We start from the raw sequence: 24,053 nt of genomic DNA, 5'->3' as shown, positions 1-24,053 counted from the left end.
GGGAAGTTATTAAGGTATCAGGCTAGAAACTGAGTGACTCAGAGTTGTAGTCCCACCATAGGCATAAAGTCAGCTGGGTGACCTTAGACCAGTCACTCTCTCTTAGCCCTGAGAAGTAAACAATGGCAAATCATTCTGAAATTTTGCCAAGAAGACTGATTCAAAGGCACAAGAAAAATAAATCTTTAAGCCAAGAATTGTTTAGCAGCCTAATTTAGCATACCTATATAATGTTCTGGACACTCTTCATAATAAACAAAACAGTTTTTATATCATTATTTTGCAATTTTTTTTTTTTTTTTAATTTGATTTATATGCCGCCCTTCTCCGGAGACTCAGGGCGGCTTACAATGTGCTCAGCAATAGCCTTCATCCTTTTGTATATTTATACAAAGTCAGCTTATTGCCCCCACAAACTGGGTCCTCATTTCACCTACCTTAGAAAGGATGGAAGGCTGAGTCAACCTTGAGCCTTGGCGAGATTCGAACCCTGCAGTAATTGCAGGCAGCTGGTCTTAATAAGCTTAATAACAGGGTGCCTTAAACCCCTGTAGTACCAAGGCTCTTATATTTTTATGTTTTGAAAAATGTCACTGCTTTCAAATAACTTTAATGAAATTTTAAATCATATTTTCATTCATGTGCAAATGTTTATGAAAATGCCAATAAATAAATGCTAATTATTTTAACTATATCAAGCAACGTCATAGGTCAGTAGCAGAATACATAATTCTAATATGAAAGATTTCAAGTTATTCTTTTTCACTGGAAAGGTAAAGTACTGTAGAAAAGAATGACACATTATTAATTCATTATTAATTGATCTACTTATCAGAATACAATATAGTAATGAATTACCATCATAACTTGCTATAGAACTGCCACTTTGAACATTTCTTTTATTTTTTTTTCTAGATTTTAGAGGATGACTTAACTACTTGCACAAATGAACAAAAAAGAATTAGCTTCTTGTAATTTGATGCTGCTACCCAATTTTCAGGAGACTGTCTGAACTATACATGGTAGCATCTTTCCCAGTTTTTTTTTATTTTCAGTTTATCAAGTTATTGTAATCAAACAACCAAAAACTTCATAAAATGCCATAGAAAGTAATATACAAAAGTAAAAAAAAACAGTCCTTTATTCTTACTTGAAAAATTCTGTTTTTTCCTCCTCAGATTTCAGTGTTAAACTATTCAGAAAGCTTACCACTTCTAAGAAATCATTTCTGAAAAAAATTAAATGGCCATTATTGAGCAAAGACATACAAACAGAACAAAATAATTCAACATCGAAAATAAAAATGACTCATGTGCAAATAGAAAGATGCAGTCATGCTTCACAGTGAAATGATACCAAAACACAAACTTAAGAAATTTCTCCCAAGAACAATTCATGTTAAATTTTCAGCCTAAACAGCCTCAGGCACAACTAGTTGTTAAAAAATAAAAACAAAAAACTAACTACATCACATCAGAAACTATGTTATAAGAACTGGGTGAGTGCAGTAGAAAAACATGTAGACAACAGTATTGATCATCCTTATAACTAAAACTTATTTTGTCAATTAGTGTTGCTTATGAATTGATCACAGATTATGGAAAATACTGGAACTATTCAAATCATTGCTCATATCTTATATATCACCAACATTGAAGCAATTATAGTTGCAGTATTATTTATTTCCTAATGCAAAGAACAATAGAAATTAACTAAGAATATATATATATATATCTTTCAGTAACATACTTACCTAAAAAAATCATGAAACAGTAGGTTGGACAGTGGGGAGCGGCATGTTAGATCTGGATTTAGCAAAGTGGAGCGTAATGTATGCTGAAAGCTGGAAAGTACATCCTCTGAAACTAGAACACAAGTTTAATCAATTCTCTTTGAAACAAAGATGAAAAAGTTCTGTCAAATAAAGAGAGCGTACTGAAAAATGAAAATCATTTATTCTTTTGCACTTTAAGAAAACATTAACTCTCCAAAACAGTTTTTTTCGTTATAATGGCTATAGAAGAAAATAAAATGAGCTAAATGAAGATACACGTACTGAAATATGGCAACTAAATATAACAGAAAATTATTTCAAAGGAATGGAAGTGAAGAACAGGTTTTTCTACTTGAAAATTCTGAGAAAATAAAACTTTCATAAATGCACAGCAGAGTTTATAAATTTATTTGCTCTACATGTCAAAAGTACAGAATTATTCTGTTTGGGATTAAGATTCTAAATTTTAAAATTAAAGATAAAAAGCAACTACTCTAAAAATTGTCAATTTTTAAATCAATTCTTGATCCAATCTATACAGCAGGATATTCAAACCACTGCTGCCTTGATATATAAGACTTAGTTTTGAAAAACCCCTTCTAGGGATTCTAATACACAATCCCTGAAGTTATTCACTGCTGGCTTTAAAAAGCAGTATTTTACAACAACATTATGTGAAGTACAGGATCTTGTAAAGAAACCTACTCTGTTTAATTACTTGCTGAAAAAAATATCATGGCACAAATAATAGACATTTCAGTTCCTTTGGAGAGAAAGTCCTTCTATCATTTTACATTTTTAATAACTAAAACCAGAACTTTATTTTGTGTTCTCTAGAGCAGAATGGGATGACTCACAGTGGTCAGCTCAATGTGGATGGTGGGTATGGACGGGGGGAGGGGACAAGGCCCACACTGGGTCTGCACAGATGACTCGGTGTGGCCAAGTGGGCTCAGACCAGTGGGTGTGGCTGGGTGGATGTGACCAGGTGGAAGCAGATGAATGGGCGCAGCTGGGTCAGTGCTGGACAGCTCACATTGGCCAACTGGGCGCATACAAGTGGGTGCAATCAGGTTGGCACAGATAACTCGCTGCAGATGATTTGGAGCAGCCAAATGGGCACAGCTGGGTGGGCACAGCTGGGTGGGTGCACAGGGTAGGTGCGGCCGGGCCAGTGTGGAACAAGTTGCACCAGCCAACTGGACGTGGGGACAACTCGGCACCCCATCAGCTCTTCGCCTCCCCTGATAGCAGCCAAGCGTGGAGTTGGGTGCCATTTCATCCCACTCCAGTGCTGCAACCTCAAAGGGAAAGAAACTCATGAAGTCTCATGGAGCCTGCACAGGAGCCCAATGGTGGGTGATCCACCATCCCAAAAACAAGTTCCCCATTGCCCTCCTCCTCCTCAATCCTAACAAAAGGAAGGTTTCGGCTCATCTGGATCTCAAGAGCTATCATGTTTTATATATTCCCCCAAGGGAGACAAAGCCTCATCTTCTGCAGATCTTGCTATATATAATTGTGGAAGTGAAGAACTGAGCTTTCTCCATAATCCCCCAGTGAAGGGGCGCAGTTCTCCAAGGCCAGAAAAACTCAATTTCTGCTTCTGAGTTTCACAAGAGCTGTTGGGCTGAGGCCAAGTAGCTCCCGGACACCCCTGCCCCCAAGCTGGGTCTTCTGTTTATTTGGAAGTTGCAGGGGGATAAGAACTGTATATAAAGTATTTCCTTCTATCTATTCTGAATTGTGAGTATATTTACATTTGAGGCAATACATTCTATTTCCAAGAATTCTTACCTTCTTCATTTAAAAAAGTAAGCAGTTTTTCAACCATTACACCAAATGAGTAGGCATCTCGGGAATGCCCATGGCCTTCAGGAAGAAGCTGGAAGTCTACAGACTGGGGAATAAAAATATTATATGGAGGACACTAACCATTTCCCAAACTTTATCTTTAAATATATCATATTTCCTTAAGTTTTTAAAAATATACAGTATATACATCTTTCTAGTGAAATACAAAAAGTACCATATCAGAGATAAGTTACCAAAAGGAGGAGACTAAAATTTAAATAAAAAAGATATGCAGAGTGTATCGAAGAAACAGCATATAATCTAGGGGGAGCTGTTTGACATACAATAAGGCTATGGCACTTGGTAAGGGATACATTAACAACCAAAGAACATTTTTGGTCTTGAAATCAAGGACTTAATCAGCGAAGGAACTCTTGCAGTGGGCGAGTTGCATTAAGTAGGACAAGATAAAAAGCAAGAAAAGGCTCTACAAGAAAGGTTTAGAGAAAACCGAGCTCCTTTTTTAAAGTACAGGTTTTCAGAACCACAGGAGTTACTTCCAGGATGATAAAGAGCCTGCAGACATTATTTCACAAATAATGGCGAGAGATGATACAAAATACTCATAACAAGTAATTTCTATCATGTTCAATTAGGGGAATAAACTGAAATTACAGACGAGAGTCAGATAATAAAGCAAAACTCCAGGAAATAATTAAGTGATCAAATTTGTGAGCATCTAGAATATAATGCATTATTTTCTAGGACTAACGTATTTTTGTCAAAGATAATATTCTTGAATTCAAAATTTCTACTACCATAGGTAGGTGAATTAGTTGATACTTGATGCTTGTTCAATTAGCTGCTTATCCACCTGGCTGTAGCAGTAGAAATTTTGAAATCAAGGATATTGAATACTTGATGTATTCATTTAATCATTCATTTAAAATGACATTTTAAATAGTACATCACACAGGATTTTTGTCTTATATATTCTACCTAAAATATTATCTAGATGTGTGATAAAGGGATTTCTTATCAAACTGAGATGACATAAAAAGTAGAAAGCAAAATCAAGCAAAACAAATCAGCTAAAACAACATTAAATTTTACAGAAACGATATTGTATAACTACAAATTGTTTTTAATATTTCATAAAAATGCATGCTTCTAGCCCAACATTATATTGTCTTCAATTTGATAAGAGCTGTTTTTTTAATTAAGTTATGATATAAAATACAAAAGAAAATAGTAGGAAAGATAGGGAGGGAGAAGGGAAGGGAAAAGTATAGGAAAAAAGAAAAAGAAAGAAAAGGCATTGACTTCCCACTCCCTTTAGTGCAGTAGAAGATAATAACATGGAACCTCCACTTTTTACTTTTATGTAATAGTATAAACTAGCCATTTCTATAGCAACAAACTTATCCACTGAGTAAAACTCAAAACCAAAGTTTATTTTTTTCCACCTCAAGCACAAAGTCCAGAAGCAGTTTCCAAGTAGAAACAAAAGTAATTGTGTTTTTTTTCTTTAATCAAAGCAGTCAAGTTTATCTAGCTCTGCTAACTCCATCAACTTTTGCAGCCCTTTGTCCATTGTGGGAATCGAAGTATCCTTCCATTTTTATGCATAAAGTAATCTTGCTGCCATCAACATATATAATATCAAAGTTCCAAAAAATTTCCAAGTCTTTTTCCATTAAACCCAAAGAAAAGTTTCTGGTTTTATTTTTATATTCACTTTTAAAATCTTCTGTATTAAGATGTGAATCCTACTCCAATATTTCTTTGGTGTTTCACATGCCCACTATTTATTTATTTATTTAATTTAACTTATATGCCGCCCTATCTCCAACAGACTCAGGGCGGCTCACAACAATAAAATCCACAATAACCACAATACAAAGTTAAAATACCTATACATGATAAAAGTCCCATCTACTTTTGCATTTCCAACATTCATTTGAAATACCTTTATACGTTCTTGACAACTTATCTGGTGTTAAATAGTTTAGTTTAGTTTAGTTTATTTGATTTATATACCGCCCTACTCCCGAAGGACTCAGGGCGGTGAACAGCCACAGGATAAAAACACATAAATACAAAATTTAAAACTGAATAAAACCGAATTAAACAATTTGGCCGAAGACATTTTTAAAACACCCCAATAAATTAAGAACGAATTAAAATTTGCATTTTAAAAAGGGAAAAAAGGGAAAAATTAGGCCAGGCCAGCCTGATGGAATAAAAAGGTCTTGAGAGTGCGGCAGAAGGTGCGTAGATCCGGGATCCTCCGTATCTCTGGGGGGAGCTCATTCCAGATAGTAGGCCCCCACAGAGAAGGCTCTCCCCCTGGGGGCCACCAGTCGACATTGTTTGGCCAACGGCACCCGGAGGACCCCCTCTCTATGAGAGCGTACCGGCCGGTGGGAGGCTACTGGTGGCAGCAGGCGGTCCCGTAGATAACCAGGTCCTAAGCCATGGAGCGCTCTAAAATACATCATCTTATAGAAGTTTTCTTTTAAATTATAATTTAGTGTAAATTTTAAACCTTTCATCCACTCCCACTGTTCAAGCATTACATTATATCCAAAGTCCCTTGCCCACTGAATCATGGGATGCTTCACATATTCATTTTCCAAATTCAAATTCAATAACAATTTATAGACCTTAGCAATAATATGTTTATCACTATCATGCAGTAGGATTTCTAATTCATTTTTCACAAAATCAAACCCATAACTCTTTTTGTCAGATTTAAATCTTTCTTTCAATTGTAAATATGTAAACTAATGGCAGACACATCCTTCTGATTCTAACTCTTCCTTAGACTTAAGGATAGGATCACCAAAATTAAAAGATATTATTTGACCATAAGTCCACCAGTGTGGCTTTACTACCTTTTTTTTTTCTTAAAAAAAGCTTCCTCGGGCGACACCCAGAGAGGCATCTTCACAGAAAACTTGTTTTATATTTATTCCAAACTCTTAGGATGGCACATCTAACAAAATGGTCATTAAAATCAACATTTACTTTAAACTTGTCATACCATAGATAACCGTGCCATCCAAATCTTAATTCATGACCCTCTAAATCAAATAGACTCTTATTTTAGAGGTTCACCCACTCTTTTAGTTAGACCAAACAAATAGCATTGAAATACAATTTCAAATCTGATAAACGCAGACCTCCTCTTTCCTTAGCATCTTGCACAAGTTTATATCTAATTCTTGTTTTTCCCCTTGCCATATAAAGTTAGAAATACTCATCTGCCATTGTTTAAGTGGAGTATCAGTTGCAAGTATTGGTAACTTCTGAAACAAAAAGCCATCTTTGGTAAAATATTCATTTTAATTACAGATATTCTACCCAATAATGATCAATGTATCACAGTCCTGACAAGCATTGTTGTTTTCTGTTTGTTTATTTTAAAATCCGCTAAAACTCCAAACTCATTTAATTTCCTCATCAAATATTCTATATTATTTTTTGGGTCTTACAAAAATATAACCAAGTCATCAGCAAATATCCTCAATTAATGAACTTCCTTGTTGATATTTATACCTGCTATTTTTTCATCTTGCCTAATATTTCTACTCAAGATGTCCAACACCGATATAAGCAACAAGACAGAAAAGGGGCATCCTTGTCTCATACCCTTTTGAATTTCACATGAATTGCTTAGATCTCCATTAATAATAATCTTTGCTTGCTGTGATGTATAAACTGCTTTAAGCCCTTGAATAAAATTCTTCACAAAGTCCATATCTTCCAAAACTCTGAACATAAAAGCCCAATTTAAATTGTCAAGGGCCTTCTCTGCATACAAGAATATTAAAGCTGTTTCTCATTATGATATTGTAAATATTCAATAATATTCAAAACAATCCTCACATTATCCCTTAACTGTCTTTTTTGGCAGAAAGCCAAAAAAGGGGGTGTTTTTGCCCTCCCCAGCCCCAAGGAGCACTCTGCAGGCATCCCAAACCCTCTGCGCTCCCTGTTTTTGGGAAAAACGGGCCCATTTTTCGTAAAAATGGGATGTGCACGGTGGGGCTTCAGGAGGCCAAAAATGGCTGTATTTGGTGTATAAGACGCACCAACATTACCACCCTCTTTTTGGGGGGGAAAGTTCGACTTATACTCCGAAAAGTATGGTATTTGTTGAAACTCTGTACAACTATAAGAGTAGAGCTGCCATGCAACTTAATTATATTGTCTTTGCTTCAGAAAATGCATCCTTTATCTTTATAAATAAATAGTTATAGCACAGTAAATAGCATGAACCACAAACAAGATATTAATCTTAGAGGATTTTGTACAATTGAGATTAATTAGTTTGACACTCATAGATAATATTAACAGCTGAAAAACTTAAAAGACTATCATTGATGTATATATAGTATACCTAGTAAACATCGTTATCCCAGATCTTGAAATGAAGCACATTTCAGGATTAAGAAATTGATACTCTGTCAGGATATCTTGACACAGCACTAATTTAGCCTGATTTATTAGTCATAAAGGAAACAACATTTGAATTTTTATATATATATAGAAAGTATGGAAAAGAACTTGAGAAATTTCATTATGAGTCAGTAGGGAAGAATTTTGAAATAAAATGGCATAGCATTTCCCTTCATTTATCCATTTATCTTCCTTCATTCCTTAATTATTTGTAGCACAAATTTCAGTGCACCTAGACAAAATTGTCAAAGCATACTTCTCAACTTATTCTGAATGAAAACATTTTTCATTTTTTTCTTTAGCTTTTTTTTAAAAATAAATTGCGGATCAGTCCGTGCCAGTTGGAGCACACGCGGCCATGAGAGGAAAGAGGCTGGCTGAGCTGTACCCAGATGCTTCCTGGCTCCCCTTGTCCCAGAAGCATCAACCTTGCACTCTCCCCTCTCTGCTAGCGGCTGCCCCCTTCTCCCTCTCCCTCCTCGCTGCCAGGCAATCCCGTGTGAAGAAAGGGATGGCCGCTAGCAGAGAAGGGAGAGTGCGAATGAGGTTGGTGCTTCTGGGATGAGGGAAGCCGGGAAGCATCTGCGTCCGGCTCAGCCAGCCTCTTTTCCTCTCACAGCCACGTGTGCTCCAACCGGCACGGACTGATCTGCAAGAAGGTTTGATTCACAGCAATCCTGTAGCTTCCAGGTGATCCCGTGTTCCCTGCCGCTGCCAAACTCGGTTGCAGAGGCTGGTGTGTGCCAAACGGCATTGGTACTGGGCTTGGCAGAGGCTGAAAAGAGGGAGTCAGGGAGGGCCGGAGACCTACCAGGAGCGCGAGCTCTGGCCAAACTTCCTGGAATGGCTCCAGTACAGAGGCTGGTGGCGCCATGGTGGTAGCCACATGGTTCAGATACCAAAAAGGAAGTAGAAAGGCCAAACAGCACAGGCGCAGAGAAAGGGGGCAAGAAAGGCTCCCTGCTCCTGCCCCACTCCCCTTAGGTGCCATCACAGCACGAAGCAGCTCTAGCAAGGTTGGGTGAGTGGCCACGTGGTGAGACGAGCCACCCGGCAGGCAGAGACTGGGAGGGACGAGGCTTCAGCCGATTGAGCAAACAGTTAATAACCGATTCTAATGAACCAGCTGAATCCCATCACTGCAGCTGGCCCTCCCCCACCAACCCTCTGGCCCAGGAGCACATGGCTGCACCGCCAGCATTACCCCTCTGCCAGCTGGCTGCAGCTGCTCCCCCACCCACCTGCCAGCCTGGGAGCATGTGCCTGCGCCGCTGGCATCACCCTTCCACCAGCCGGCCTTCCCCCACCTATCCGTGCCCTTCAGCCTTACCTTTGCGGGCAGATGTGATGCAGTGAGCAGAAATGTGCAGAAGTATGGTTCAAATGAACAGAAGTGGAAGATAAGGCTGACAGCTGGAGGAGGGGCAATGTGGGCGGCACAACCTTGTGATCAGCAAGGCACCTCCTCCCCAGGCCCCTGTCATCTGGGAAAAGCCAGCAATGTGAGGAGTGGCTGGGAGGAAAGGGGCAAAGGGCAGAGCGAGGGGTGGGGCTGAATCCCACCAGTCCGTGGGCTGGATACATTGCATCGGCAGGCCATAGTTTGAGGACTCCTGCCTTAAGTAATGAAATATTTCTTTATGCTTAGATGGGGCATTTGCCCTATTAATATTCCATGTTATAAACGTAATCTCCATCCTTGGATAAAATAGTTAAGTTCCTGGATGGTTATCTCAGTAACATCTTCTTCAGTAAAAAACTTTTTGAGGTTGATCTACTTCTACTTGCTTGTCTGTATCCATTTCTTCAGCTGGGTCCAAAATTAGTTTATATTTGTTCAAGAAGTCCTTCGGTTTTTCTATAGAATTCAGTCTGAATATTTGCTATTGATAAGTGAATATCATTCCTTCAAGTTTATCCCAGCAGAAGGGAATTTTTACCTTCTTCAGGATATCAGTAAGGAAGAAATAAGCTTTCCTTTTTCTCAAAATTCTGACAGGAATTTCCTTCAAAACAATTATATCCCTGTTTTCCATTCTTAGTTTAGATTTAAAGTGGCAATCCAAACCATGATCTCTCTTTATTCTTCTTACAAAATGGCCTGAGACATCCCTTGGTAATTTTATTGTAGTAGCAAATCTGGAATTTATTCTATAAATTTTGTCTATTTCAAAGTCAAGGGTCTTTTTCCCAATTGATTAACCTGGCCAAGGCTTTAATCATTCTTGATCTAATATCGTCTCCAGACAATTAAGGAATTTCTCAAAATCTTAATTGAAGATGCATAAACTGTAATTCCAAAAGAGCCCTTTCATCCAAATCAGCTTCATACTGGACATCTTTCTTCTCCAATTTATGCTCCATCAGATCCACTCTATCCTTCACCTGTTAATATCTCCAGTCAAGTGTTGTATCTCCTCGCAAAGTGCCTTTGAAAGTGTATCAAGTTTTGATTCTTGTTCACATTGTCTGAATTAGTTCATGTGTTTTAGCTGTATATTCATCCCAAAAAGATCTTAGCGATTCTGCATCTTCTGATGTTCTTTAGCCTTCTCAATTTAATAAGAGCTGTTGATTAGCACTGCTTAAGTATTATTTTTATGTGTATCCATTTAATTTCAAGTGATCTAGCCAAAACTTAATTAGCATGCTAATCTGAATGTCAATGGGTTACTCAAATACTAACTGAAGTCAAGATATATTATGTCTATACAATTCCCACATTCAATTATGGAAGTTACCAAGTCAAAATATGAGATAGTAGATATTTTTAGATAGGCATATCACCTGGCAAGATTTGTTCCAAAAATTCATATTGTCTCAGAAATTTTTAATGTGCTTATAAATCAGTCTTTTTATGATCTACTTCTACAGTCTTCACAGGTTTTGATGTCAAGCTGAATAGACTATGTTGCTGTATCATTCTCTTCCCACTTTCTGAATGTAAGGGGGGAAAAACTCTGAGTCTCCTCCATTAATTAGGTACCTACTAGGTTCTCCATATTTTCTCAAAGATAATACTTAACAGTTTGACAATAATATTAGCTATTTTTTAGTACTGTAGGATGCAATTCCTCTGTCTCTGGAAATCTAAACTCTGAATAAACTCCTTACATTCAGAAAGGGATGTTTTCTGACAATGATCTCTTGTACTACTCTCTGACATAATCAGTATATTATATTCTTTAATGCTTAAACAAGCATATTATGGCTTATGATAAATGGCTTGTTTTTGTTCTATCTTAAATTTCTCCACATTCCCCTCCTTATATGGTCTTAACTTCAGTAGTTTAGCTGCATTGCTGCAATCTTTGCTTAACGCTAATCTTTGTTCCTATTGAACAGGCTACAGATTATCTCATTAAATAATGACATAATAAAAATAGGAGGAAGGTGGATATATTTGCTACCCTTAGTTATTTGTAAAAAATAATATGGTACAAATAAATAGAAAATAAATGACAGACAGACAGACAGACAGACAGACACACACACACACACACACACTGACTTAAAATAGTGGGGCGTTTGCTTTTTGTTTTGTTTTTTCAATTTGTCAGCATTTTGCTATTTTTATTGACCAACTAGTATTCTTTTCACTACTTTTTTAGATATTCCAGAAGAAGCTTTTTGTTGTTGTTCTTAGCATCTTTCATCAAACTCAGCCTATTTTGAGCATTTGTATTATGACACCAACTCTATGATTCCAAGCTACTTCTGTCCTTCCATTCACCCATTTTTTTTGTTTTTAATCTTCATTAACTTTTTTGGTATAGCTATACTGGGATGTTGTATTCTTCCCTGCTTTTCCAAACTGGAATTGCATTTAAGTATAACGAATCAAAAGCACAGGCATGCTGCTTGGAGCAGTACACATAAAAAATATCTAAATTGACATAATAAATTAAGACAACATTCAGAATTAGCAGGGTATCTTTAAAAAGTAATTAAAACTTAGGGTACATTGCAGAACCATAATGTCACTGGCAAGATTGCCAATTCTGGGCACATTTTATGAAAGACGTTGGTAAAGTGTCTCAAAGAACAGAAGCCAGGAAACTTGAGGGGGTTGGAAATTAAGTACTATGAGGTTCTACAGAAAGAGCTGGATATATTTATCATGGAGAAGAAAACTTAAAAGGGGTAAGAAAACAAATATGACATAACTAAAAATCAGGGCAGAATTGAATTTCTTCAAAGACTAAAATTAGATCTACGCTATAGATATGCAAATTTTGGTTAAATATTAGAAGAATATTCTGATATTCTTTCAAACAATTGATGATCTAGAAATCATAGTAAATAATATTTGGGTAAATTTTCATCTAACATTTACATATTGTTTTTACTCAATTTGGCAGGCATCTATGCAACAGACTTCAATAATATAATACAACAAAAATCCTACTTGAATTTATGAAATCTAATATCATTTATATAATGGTAATAACTCATGTAAAATGACACAAATTATATATTTTGTATTATGTGTTTAAATGATGTAAAATTTTATACATACATTACGGTATATAATTTGCATAATGACATCACTATGATGATAAATTTTACAATTTAATGGATAACAGGAAGTAAATGATAAAGACACCCACTCCTGAACTCACCATTAAATCAAAGTTTCAGTGCACCTGCACAATTCAGAAAAGCATGGATTTTGAATAAAAAATTATTCTGATTCATACAAATTTTATATCATAGATATTTTAAAAGTATATCAAGTAACTTAGTATAAAAGTATAAAAAATTCTATCTGGATGAATTTTTGCCTCAGTTCTTAAATGAAAGTCTTCCAAACTTCAAAAGATGTCACATATTAAATTTGCTTTTAAACATCATATTGAACTTTTGGATCTGATAAATTTGAAATTCGAAGTAAATATATTTAGGGAGGGAACTTCAGAACCAACATTTTAAAGAATGTAACTCTTGTGTCAGTTTTATTAATTTTCCAGATGGGTCCAACACTGAATGATACCATACCATCTTGATATATTTAAAAGATATAAAATATCTTTTATAATATACGTGCAACAGATAATGAAGAGTTACTTTTTGGTTACTACAAATGTACAATTAAACACACATTAACAGAAACTCTTTTCTGAATTTATCTTTTATATTGGTCTCAGCAGAGTTCTCCTGTATAAACAATGATAACACCTACCTGTTCTTCAGGTGGAATCCCTGTCTTCTCTCGTATTGATTGGATACTATGCAGAAACTACAATGGGTGAAACAATGGAAAGCTATATTAATGCAGAGGAACTTGTGTCAAAATGAGAAGCTACAGAAGCATGTATTTGTTATCTTTGTCCTTTCCTTACCACACATCTGTATATTTATTCAAATTTCAACAGCAATTCTCTACCCGTCTACTCTTGATGCATTATTTGACATTCCAAAATCCCAATGAATCATTTCAAGCTATGTTGCATATAACCCAAAACTTCTGTAATAAGATTGTGAAATGGTTTTAAATGGCTTAAAAAATGGCTTTATCACAGAGTAAATCACTGTCCCTAAAAGACGGTGTGTAATTTGTCTGAAACGAACAAGAAGTACAATTGATGTATACTGGACAATATGAAATATTGGTAACTACTGAAAGTTAATAGTAGCCTCAATCCCATCTCGGTTGACTGACTCGGGGACTCTGCTTACAGCTTTGATAAAAGAAATAAGGCAACATGACTGGCTTATAATCTCATACATGCTGGAATCTAAAAATATCCAAATTATTCAAGAGAGTGGAATGCAATAGTGAAGACCATTCAAGGAACAAGAAGTAGTCCCCTTGTGTGACAACAGAATAGGGTGCTTGATTCTACCTCTGCTGTTGCTTCATTCTGCTTGCAGACAGTTTCCATGCCTCCTAATTTCCAGTGTCCATCCTCACTCACAAATACAGAGGATAAGCAGATATTGTTGTGGGTTAGATTTCCCTATAGGTGTTTTTAAAAAGATAAAAAATACACAGTAAGACTGGGAATAGTTAAATATAAAACCCTTGTTAGTACTAATTGGATATCCTGAGACAACAAAGGACAGCAGTCAAAACCACAGAGGAACTTTATATCCCACCAGAGAACTAGAAAAAAGGGTGTGTTATGTCAGGCCAAGTTTATACTAATCAGTTTATTACGGACACACATCTGGACAAAAAATAAAGGGGAACCTTTGTTGTCTGCAATTTAACTAAACTTGAAAAGGAATGCACCTCCATCAGCAAGCCTTTAAGTCCATTTCATCATCCCTATTTAAAATGCCCACTTTGATATTCCCTCCTTATATAAACACTACCCTAAATTCTTGTTCACCTAGGCTAGAGGTTGGGAGACATTACCCTGCCCTGCCCTGCAACCTGTAACCATTGTCAAAGCAATAGTGAAAATGTTTGATTGTAATAATGCTGACTTCCAGCAACCCAACTAACAATGGCTTTTTAATTGAAATAGAATGCTTGACAATAAGATGGCTCCCTCTCCTGCAATACTATAACTGCTTATTCTTTCAAAGATCAAATATAATGAAAATATGATATTGACAATTAATTTTCTATTATTTGGATAAGATTGAAAGGATTTTTCTTATTCTGGAAATTATGACAGTTTAGGGAGTAGAACGGTATTTGAGTATCATTTTTGAACTCTCCTATTGGTTAGCTTGGGAGATAAATGATTGGCTCATGAGTTTTCTTTGTCTCTTCTCAGCATTCTGATGCTAACAAAAGTGATGATCAAAGGATGGATCCAGAACAGAGACTGGAAACCAAATGATAACATGCCCTACATCAGGCCTATGAAAAATGCACATATATAAAAATATGGCATAATGTGATTTATTTTTCATTAGGTGACACAAAATTATGTTAAAAAACAAGAAAACTAAAGCAGTAAAAAGAAACATGTGACATTTGATAGATACAGTAAATATAGTGTAATTAAAGTAACAAACTAATAAAGCCAATCTCCATATGTCTCTCTTTATTTTGATTGGAAAGTGCTTAACTGTCACACTCACCCTATCATGAAGAAACACAAGAGCCTGTAAAACATCATAGATTCCAGCACATATCTCTGAAGAAGAGAGAGCCTCCAGGACCTTTTCCAGTGGTTGCACATGCTCTGTAACCAGGTGAATTCCATCTACTTCCACAGTACACGAAAGGAAGCGCAGAAGGCAAGGATGGCGTAACGTTTTCAGGTGCTTTCAAAATGCAAACAAAACAACCACTCAGTATGATATACATATAAACACTACCCTCAGTATGACATACATATTACCATATGCACACATTTCATATCCAATAGTGAAAAGGGAAAAAAGACAAATATTATACACTTCCTTGTCTATAGCATGATTTCCATATGGTTACTAAGCAAATTGACTATTTCATTAGAATATTTGGACAAAATTAATTCTAGTTTGTTCTCTAGTAGTCAGAATTTCCACCTATATATTTGTTTCAAATTCTAGCTTCATACATAAAATGAGACAGAAAATCCTGGCACTCCAAAACCCTAATTTTAAATAACATCAAATAGGTGATGTACATGTAGGCTATCGACATTTTTCAATAAGTCTGTAATGTTTTTGAAGGAAAACTCACAAACAATTCTATGGAAGTTTCAGTCTCCAGTGGCAAATACTCTATACAATATGGAAAATGTCTGCAAGCATCACTCACTATGATCCAAAAAATGTAGATCAAAACCTTTAGGATTCCCCAAAGAATCCTGATATTTGATATGTATAATAATTTTAGCTCAGTTTTCTTAAAAGTAATTCCATATGCTTATTCCATATACTTAAAAAAATCTAAGAATACTTAAAATTTTCCCAACTACATTAAAGAACATATTATAAGAATTAACACCCTGTGATCAGATCACGCATTTCTTTTTTAAAAAGGGATTAAAATAAAGTAAAGTAGAACAGACACTAATAAAATTGCAATTGACAGAGCTTCTTTGAGCTCACCTGACCAGAAGGTATTTAAAATAATTTTGAAGACCACAGACAATGCGAATTGGAGAATAATGTCACCTTCCCTTACTATAGATATGTAAAATTGATGATGTCACCTAGTCATGAGGTAACAAGTTACCTAATAAAACATATTTAAGCAAACAACCAAGCTCAGAGAGCACCAAGAACTGCACATATGCAAAGTATTTTGAGACTGAAATGTCCAAATACTGAAACATTCCATTCAAATCCATTTTATTTCATGGACATCTTTTTGTTGGAAACTGAAACTAAATGCCAGAAACTGGCAAAAAATGTCCACAATTGCAGTAACATGACTGTAGTAGCCATAAATGTGAGCCATTAGCCAAATGCCCAAAATGCAATCCCATGACCTTGGAGGGTGGGGTGAGGGGGGGTTAAAATTTTGACATCGGGTGATGGGTACCTGATTGGGGGGGGGGTCAACCAATCCAGAACAGTTACAAATCAGCAATATTTTATCATTCACAATGATTCATAAACAAAAGTCAAGTCCTCAGATACTAACTCTGCCCTATTTTAAGCACTAATTTATGGCATAACAATAGCACCAATAGCATAATGAACTTGCCTCTCATTTAGTGTAAGCTTTCATCCCAGACAATGTTTCATTGTGCAAATGACAAACCAATCAATCTTGATGCAAAATATATGGTAATTATCTGAACTGAGAATGGCAGTAGGAAAAAAGCAGCCTATAGAAACACTTCAGCTCTTATATGCTGATATGCTATTGGTGATTTCAACAAAGCAATTCTGAGTCAAATGATTAGAAATACCTTTTTTTAAAAAAAAAACAACTAGCCTGAATTTATTCACAAATTTCTCATGCAGTTATAAAACTTTCTAATTATACCTCACACAATTAAGTCATTAGCGCAAGAAGATCTGTGTCACTGTCAGCAACTATTCTGTAAAATGGCCAGTTTTTACAAATATTTATCAGTGTCTGAGGCACTTATATTTATATGTCTAACCATTATGTTCTTCCCGTGCCTAGTCTTGAATGTAAATAGAACATAAAATACTAAGCATATAATTGCTAATTTCTTGTGAAAATATAGTCAGTTTTTTGTAAAACATGGTTTATATTTTAATGTTTCTAAAAACCCAACAGATATATTCAATAAATTATAACAGAACAGCTATGATCAAGTATGATATGTGAATCCAACCATAATCCTGTCAGAATAATACTCTATGGGGTATACTCTATACATACCATGGTATACATCAGTAATCACTAGGAATTAAGCTCAACTTTACTTTTTGTACTGCCATTTCAAAGGCCATGCGTCTTTTCCACATAAATTGCCCTTGAAATTTCTACTAAAAAGAAATTTCATAAATTTCTATGCAAATAGTAATAATATAATAAATATTTCAATACCTTGGCAGCTCTGTTAACATTGTCTTCATTTTCTCTGTTGTAAACAAACACTGACGCAAGTTTGTCATGCTGCAATATTGCTGAATAAATATTGACTCCAGAAGGTAGTGTAAATGAAGGTTCATCCACTGCATCACGCTTTAAAGCACTGTTCTCTGATCCCATTACCTAACTCAAGGTGTCTTGGAATATATTTTATAGTAGAAGCTTTAAAGAGAAATGGTTTCATACAAATTGGTCCCAATTAGTGCAAAATTCCTTACATTCAGCAGCATTCATAACAAATTGTGATTATGCGATAATGCAAATCTTACAATTACACACTTACTGTGAATCATTTGTATAATCCAGAAACCTATGTGTTAGTATTTACATGATGCACATGTTGTTTGCAATTCTGGAAACAAAGAAGTAATCTTGTACAGAATATGAAAAAAGTTAGGTCAGTTTGTATGTGCTACTGAATTTCTAAATGAACAGAAGCTGACACAGCCTCTAAATGGTACAAATTTAAATACAACAGATCTAAAACACACTTTCAAATCAACTATGAAGTATTACAAGAAAAAAAGATCAAGGTTTGGAAATGGTCTTCACAGTAAGCAGATTTGAATATTGTTGAAAATCCATGGGGAACTCATATATACAGGTAGTCCTCGACTTACGACCACAATTGAGCCCAGAATTTATGTTGCTAAGTGAGAAATTTGTTAAGGGAGTTTTGCCCTATTTTAGGACCTTCCTTGCCACATTTGTAGTGTGAACCATTGCAGTTGTTGAATTAGTCACACAGCTGTTAAGTGAATCTGGCTTCCCTATTGACTTTGCTTGTCAGAAGTTCGCAAAATGAGCCTGGGACACTGTGACTGTCATAAACATGAACCAGTTGTCAAGCATCTAAATGTAAATCATGTGACCATAGGGATGCTTCAATTGTCATGTGAAAAATGGTCATATGTCACTTTTTTCAGTGCTGTTGTAACTTTGAAGAGTTATTAAATGAACTTTGGAAGCTGAGGACTACCTGTACAGTATATGCAAAAAGACCAAAGAATATTTTTTGAGCTCTGCAAAGTATGCAAAGAGGCAAATACAAACACCTTTAAGTCTCTTTAAGAAATTTTATTTCAGCCAGAGGAAGTACTGAGTTTCCAAGATTTTGCATCTAGCCTATAAATTGTTTTCTTATTTTGAATTGGTAAGCAACTGCACATAAATAGTAGGTATGCATTCAAATTTGCAAAAAGATCTATTTAAATTTGTACAATATAAAGACTGTCAGCTTCTTTTCATCTAGAGATTCATGAAATATACCATTTGCTTAGGGATACCTTAACTGATTAAAGTGAAGGAAGAAAATAAACAGAAACAGAAACTTTTAATTATTCATTTTTCCACATACATACATATATATTGGTGGTTGCTTATTTTTTGTTATTTACATTTTGATAAAATTGTTTTGCTTTTCTTTCCTCCCTAGTCATAGGCTTATACAATGAAAAAGGCACATTCAGAGTATTCCAGAAATTGCTAAAGAACATTTTCTGTACTTAAATTAGTCAATAAGAATTTGTTACCAAAAAGATAAATACAAGTTTCCCTTGCACTGAGCAACTTAAATTCTTCTTTGGCCATGGATTTTTATTTTAATTTATATCTCTTATTATTTTTAGAAATACTATTGTCCCCACAACAACGCCCCAGTGAGGTGGGTTGGGCTGAAAGAGTGACTGGCCCAAGGCCACCCAGCAAAGCAGGCTTTTTTTCATATCTAAAGGGGCACCTGAACTCATGGTCTCTGGCTTTCTGGGCTGGTGCCTTAACCATTAAATCAAACTGGCTCTCAATTTTAATTGGGTTTGTTGACTATTTATTTAATTGTCTTTCTGTATCCATTTAGAGATAATGGTGGAAAACACAAAGCACAAATTGAAGTGATAAACAGTAAATGCAATGCATTTAAATCACAGAAAATTGAAAGTTTGGAGACTCATAGAACAAAATTAGTTTGACCACCACTGACTCCTTTTTTAAAAAGTGAAGCAACACGTTTACCAGAAATACCAAAGCAGATTCATCATTCCTATTTATTTTTTAATGTACATGCCCCTCATTTCCATTGTGTGGCTCTAGGTGACTTACAGCTGTTAACTCTGGGTATTTCATTCTGCTTCCTGGCTCAGCTATGTCACTCAGCTATTCACTGGATCATTCACTCACAGAGAAATATACAAGTTCTGGTCACCTATCTAAAAAGTTGTATAACGTGACATGCCCCACTGTGAGAAGTAAGGAACAGATGTTCTAGGCAGAAAAAAATGTTTCAAACAGAAACACACAGAAGAGGGCCAGAAGATCGTGAAATAAAGCAATATTAAGTCTGTAACTCAATGTCAGATCATCAGACCTACTCTTATATTTCAGAGACAGACGAGCAGAAAAGAGAAACTGACTGACTTATCCAATTGAACTCTACTCTCTGTAAATGTGCCGGTTAATATTTAAAATGTCACAGGACTCTCCACCTTTCTGGAATAAAATTCTATGACGATAAAACAAGGAACTAATAATGCTCCGACGTTGGGCGGCTCTCTTCCTTTGCTGAACTGCGCCTCAGCGCTGATGACAGGCAGTCTGCTTACTGCATGGTAAGCAAATCGCCAGGACCGGGACCAGAGCTCTCCTGAAAAGACACCGAACCCCAATAGTTAATCCTTTCTCGGCAGCGTCGAGCTGAGCAATTACCCCCGGCCCGGTATCGGGAAACCAAGCGCCCCTCCCCCGCCCCAGAACTGCCCGGGCTGTCACCGCCGGTTGGCTGGCGCCCTCTCACCTGCCACCCCGCCGAGGGGGAAGGAAAGAACCGAGCTGCCCTCACCGCCCCACTTCCTCAACAGCCACTTCCACAACAGGCGCTGAGGGAAGGGGAAGGTAAATTTCCGGCTTACGCAGACCATAGAATCACACCGGAGGATCCACTGACGCCCACAAGATCGTCCCTCTCTCCGCACAGTGGTCGGTGGCGCCATATTGAATGAGGGCAGTAGAGTCTGGCAAGGAGCGCTTAGTCGACGGAGCAGGATCGCGGTAGCTTGTTAAGCTCAGGGGCGTAAAATGTCGATTAATAAAGAATTAATAAAAAATGTCTATTAGGAAGCTAGGGAAAACGCTGGTATGTCCATATTGCAACTCTTGCCACAGTTAATTTCTAATAATATTTTGCCTTTGCATGGTGTGTAGGGGACCGTCGTTTTATGATGGAAGAAGCTTCCTGGAATGAAATGGCGTTGTCCCCGAAGGCACTTTTCTAGCGGCTGCACTAGAGCAGGGGTCTCCAACCTTGGCAACTTTAAGCCTGGCGGACTTCAACTCCCAGGATTCCCCAGCCAGCTCCGCTGGCTGGGGAATCCTGGGAGTTGAAGTCCGCCAGGCTTAAAGTTGCCAAGGTTGGAGACCCCTGCACTAGAGCACTGTTCTTCGATGTAAAAGCAGAAAAGTGCGCCAGCGGGGAGAACTGTGTGGGGTGTCCTTAACATGGCAGATCTTCGAACCAGAGGAGTAGCTCTGCCTGGCGGTAGGGAGTGCCTCCTTTGAATCCCTGGCCCTCGGGACTGCTGCTGTTAGTTCTGTGATCTCCACGGGTTGCCACAAATGAGCCCTTCCCTCTGCTTCTCCTGTCAACCATGGCAACAGAATAAGCAGGTATACATCCCCTCCTTTCCCCCCCCTTCTGCTTTGCTTGCAAAAGGTGGCAGGTGAAGGAGTGGGAGAGAATGGGGGAAGGAGGTATTCTGTAGATAATGATGCAATTTCAGGGAAGTTTCCCCCCCCCCCATCTTTGCCACAAGGGACAAAAGTGGGGAAGGATACCAGATATGTATTGAAACATCTTTGGTTCTACTGGTGAAAGGCCTTTGGCAGGGTTGGGATGGGAGTAGTGTACTCATCCAAACTCTACTTCACCACTCAGCTGTCTTGGTTGCTCTTCTTTAGTAACTTAAGAGGGTTGCAAGTGAAGAGCATTGGCTTGTAGTGGTTCTCCTTCCTCCAGGGCCAGTTCCAGTTGTATTTGTGGGCAGGATAATGGGCACTTTAAGTCTTAGAAATTAGTTTGGAGCAACACAGGGGAATTATCCCTGCCATAAAAAACCATTGGCTTTGTGCAATTTTTGGGCTAAGGTTTTACTTCAAAACAAACAGCCCATATTAATTTACCTCCTTTAATAAAATAGACCCCACCTGCAATGTGTTAGAGGTTGATTTTTAGGAAGTTAAGTTTTTTTTAAAAAAAACATTGTTTTTAGTTCATGATTTTAAATTTTTACTTTGGGAATTACCTGGAAAATGTCAGCTATGTCATATACAAATGAAGTATCTATGTAATTTATAATTTTGGGATTACATTAACATCATTTTTTGTTTTAACTTTTTAAATATTAAAGTAATCCAACATAATCCAAAAATAAAGAGCTATCAAGACATTAGCAGACATTAGAAAATGACTATTAAATAAAGATACTTTTTAAAAAAGTTGCTGCAGATTTTGAAGACAAAAAGGGACAATGTATTGTATGACATTTCTGCCAGCAACTTTTTTCCCCCAATGAAATTTAACTATGTATCCTATACGTCAGGAAAATAAATTTGGCTGAGTCTGTCTCAACTGTGATCTCAGTAGAAAGTAAGTTTAGAAAAAATATTTTGATGCCAATTTAATTCCCTTTGTTAAGATTGAATTGTTTTTGAAATGTTCGAGCCTTATCACTATTCAACCTGCCAAAGAACTGGGTGGGGGGGGGAGGAAGGGTGAGAAAGAATGCAGAAGCTCCAGGGAGAGACTGTGAGAGCCAAGAACCCAGGTCACTGATGCAGGTGTCCGACAAAGAAGTGAACTGTTCTCAAAACAAAAGGACGATTCATAATTGGACAGTGTGAATATCCATGGGTGGGGAAAGGGCGAAGCCATTGTTTAATCATGAAATCATTGTGTGGGAAAAACCAGAGCTGGTTTTGATTCTTCAGTGCCAAAATGGTGTTTTGGTATTACAAAATTCCTGAGAGTGCCTATTTCTTTTGGGTTCGCTAGCCGGACAATTGACACCCTTCTTCCCCAACAACAAATCAAATTGCCTGGTAAAGACAAGTAGTGCTTAGTGACGTTTCCCATAGCACTCCCATCTTTCACACGGAATCTTATTTTTTTTAAAGGTCAAATTCAAAAGAGAAACATAAAATTCAAATTCAGAATAGAGCTGGAAGAGAACCTTGGAGGTCTTCTGGTCCAGCCCCCTGCTCAAGCAGGAGACTCTATACCAGGGGTGTCAAACTGGTGGCCCGATAAATCATGCCCAGGCCATGCCCACTCCAGCTCTGCAAAGGCAAAAAAGTCACGATACATCATGTGATGTCACATGACGCAATTGAGTTTGACACCCATACCCTATACCATTTCAGACAAGTGGCTTTCCAGTTTCTTCTTAAAAACTCTAGTGATGAAGCACCCATAACATATGAAGGCAAGCTGGTCCACTGGTTAATTGTTCTGTTAGCAAGTTTCTCCTTAATTCCAGGTTGCTTCTCTCTTTTTATTTATTTATTTTTATTTATTTAAAACAATACATCAAAAAAAAAGAAATAGTCAAACAAATGATCGCGACAGGAACTTTACATGATATTTACACTTTCTACGGTATGTAGGCTTCAGTCAGATTTAACATATATTAAACATAATCCTGGTTATACTTGACTTTTTGGGCGTCTGTTGTTCAACCAAACGTACCATTTGTCCCAACATTGGAAATATACGGAGTCCTTTTGATCTCTCAATGTTTTAGTCAGTCTGTCGGCTTCCGCATAATCCAAAATTTTCTCCAAAATCAAATCTTCAGCCGGCAGGTCTTTCCCCTTCCAATGTTGGGCGAAACATATTCTTGCTGACGTGGTGATAAATACACACAGACACCATATATTTGTGCCTATGTTGTCTGGCCTAATGTTCAGTAGATAGTACTCTTCTCTCCTTGATTAGTTTCTATCCATTTTTTTTCCCTACCCTCTGGTGCTTTGGAGAATAAATTGACCCCCTCTTCTTAGTGGCAGCCTCTCAAATACTGGAACACCCGTCGTCATTCCTAGTCCTCTTCTCCAGGCTAGCCATACCCAAATCCTGCAACCATTCATGGTTTAATCTCCAGGCCTTTAATCATCTTATTTGCTCTTCTCTGCACTTTTTCCAAAATCTCAACATTTTTTTTGTAATGGGACTAAAACTGGATGTAATATTCCATGTGGTCTTATTAAAGTTTTATAAAGTAGTACCATGTTTCCCTGAAAATAAGACCGTCTTAAATATTTTTTTGAACCCTGAAATAAGCGCTTGGCCTTATTGCCATGCGCTCAAAAGCCCGATTGGGCTTATTATCAGGGGATGTCTTATTTTGGGAGAAACAGGGTACTAATACTTCTAATGATTTTGATTCTGTGCCTCTGTTTATACAACCAAGGATTGTATTAGCTTTTTTGGCTGCTGCCAGACACTGCTGGCTCATATTTAAGCGATCGTCCACTAGGACTCCAAAGTCCCTTTCAGAGTTACTGTTTTTG

General features: G+C 37.0%; 2 protein-coding genes across 7 annotated transcripts in view; one reads left to right on the top strand and one right to left on the bottom strand.

The window, feature by feature from the left end:
* FIRRM (FIGNL1 interacting regulator of recombination and mitosis) overlaps positions 1-15,024 on the top strand; it is a 78,083-nt gene extending 63,059 nt beyond the window's left edge. For both annotated transcript variants that reach the window (XM_087890181.1, XM_087890180.1), the window contains one exon: positions 14,761-15,024. In XM_087890181.1, the coding sequence (XP_087746307.1) occupies positions 14,761-14,826 (66 nt within the window). In that variant the 3' untranslated portion in view covers positions 14,827-15,024. The remainder of the gene's footprint in view (positions 1-14,760) is intronic.
* The window catches only part of SCYL3 (SCY1 like pseudokinase 3), a 32,398-nt gene extending 11,629 nt beyond the window's left edge, over positions 1-20,769 (bottom strand). The window contains exons 1-9 of one of the 5 annotated variants that reach the window (XM_060690171.2): positions 20,284-20,769; positions 19,862-20,133; positions 17,451-17,657; positions 15,071-15,256; positions 13,879-13,992; positions 13,215-13,271; positions 3,572-3,674; positions 1,754-1,865; positions 1,151-1,228 (exon numbers count right to left, since the gene is read on the bottom strand). In XM_060690171.2, the coding sequence (XP_060546154.1) occupies positions 1,151-1,228; positions 1,754-1,865; positions 3,572-3,674; positions 13,215-13,271; positions 13,879-13,992; positions 15,071-15,256; positions 17,451-17,615 (815 nt within the window). In that variant the 5' untranslated portion in view covers positions 17,616-17,657; positions 19,862-20,133; positions 20,284-20,769. Of the gene's footprint in view, positions 1-1,150; positions 1,229-1,753; positions 1,866-3,571; positions 3,675-13,214; positions 13,272-13,878; positions 13,993-15,070; positions 15,257-17,450; positions 17,658-17,778; positions 19,643-19,861; positions 20,134-20,283 lie in introns of those variants that run through there. The other 4 variants (XM_034409857.3, XM_034409856.2, XM_034409859.2 and 1 more) reach the window with 4 other exon arrangements.
* Positions 20,770-24,053: the final 3,284 nt, after the last annotated feature.

This window comes from Pantherophis guttatus, chromosome 3 (assembly GCF_059756535.1).
Source record: "Pantherophis guttatus breed Tessera chromosome 3, ASM5975653v1, whole genome shotgun sequence".
In the NCBI taxonomy this organism is placed as follows: Eukaryota; Metazoa; Chordata; class Lepidosauria; order Squamata; family Colubridae; genus Pantherophis; species Pantherophis guttatus.
Note: the sequence above shows the minus strand (reverse complement) of the source record. Positions and strands in the feature narration are given on the sequence as shown.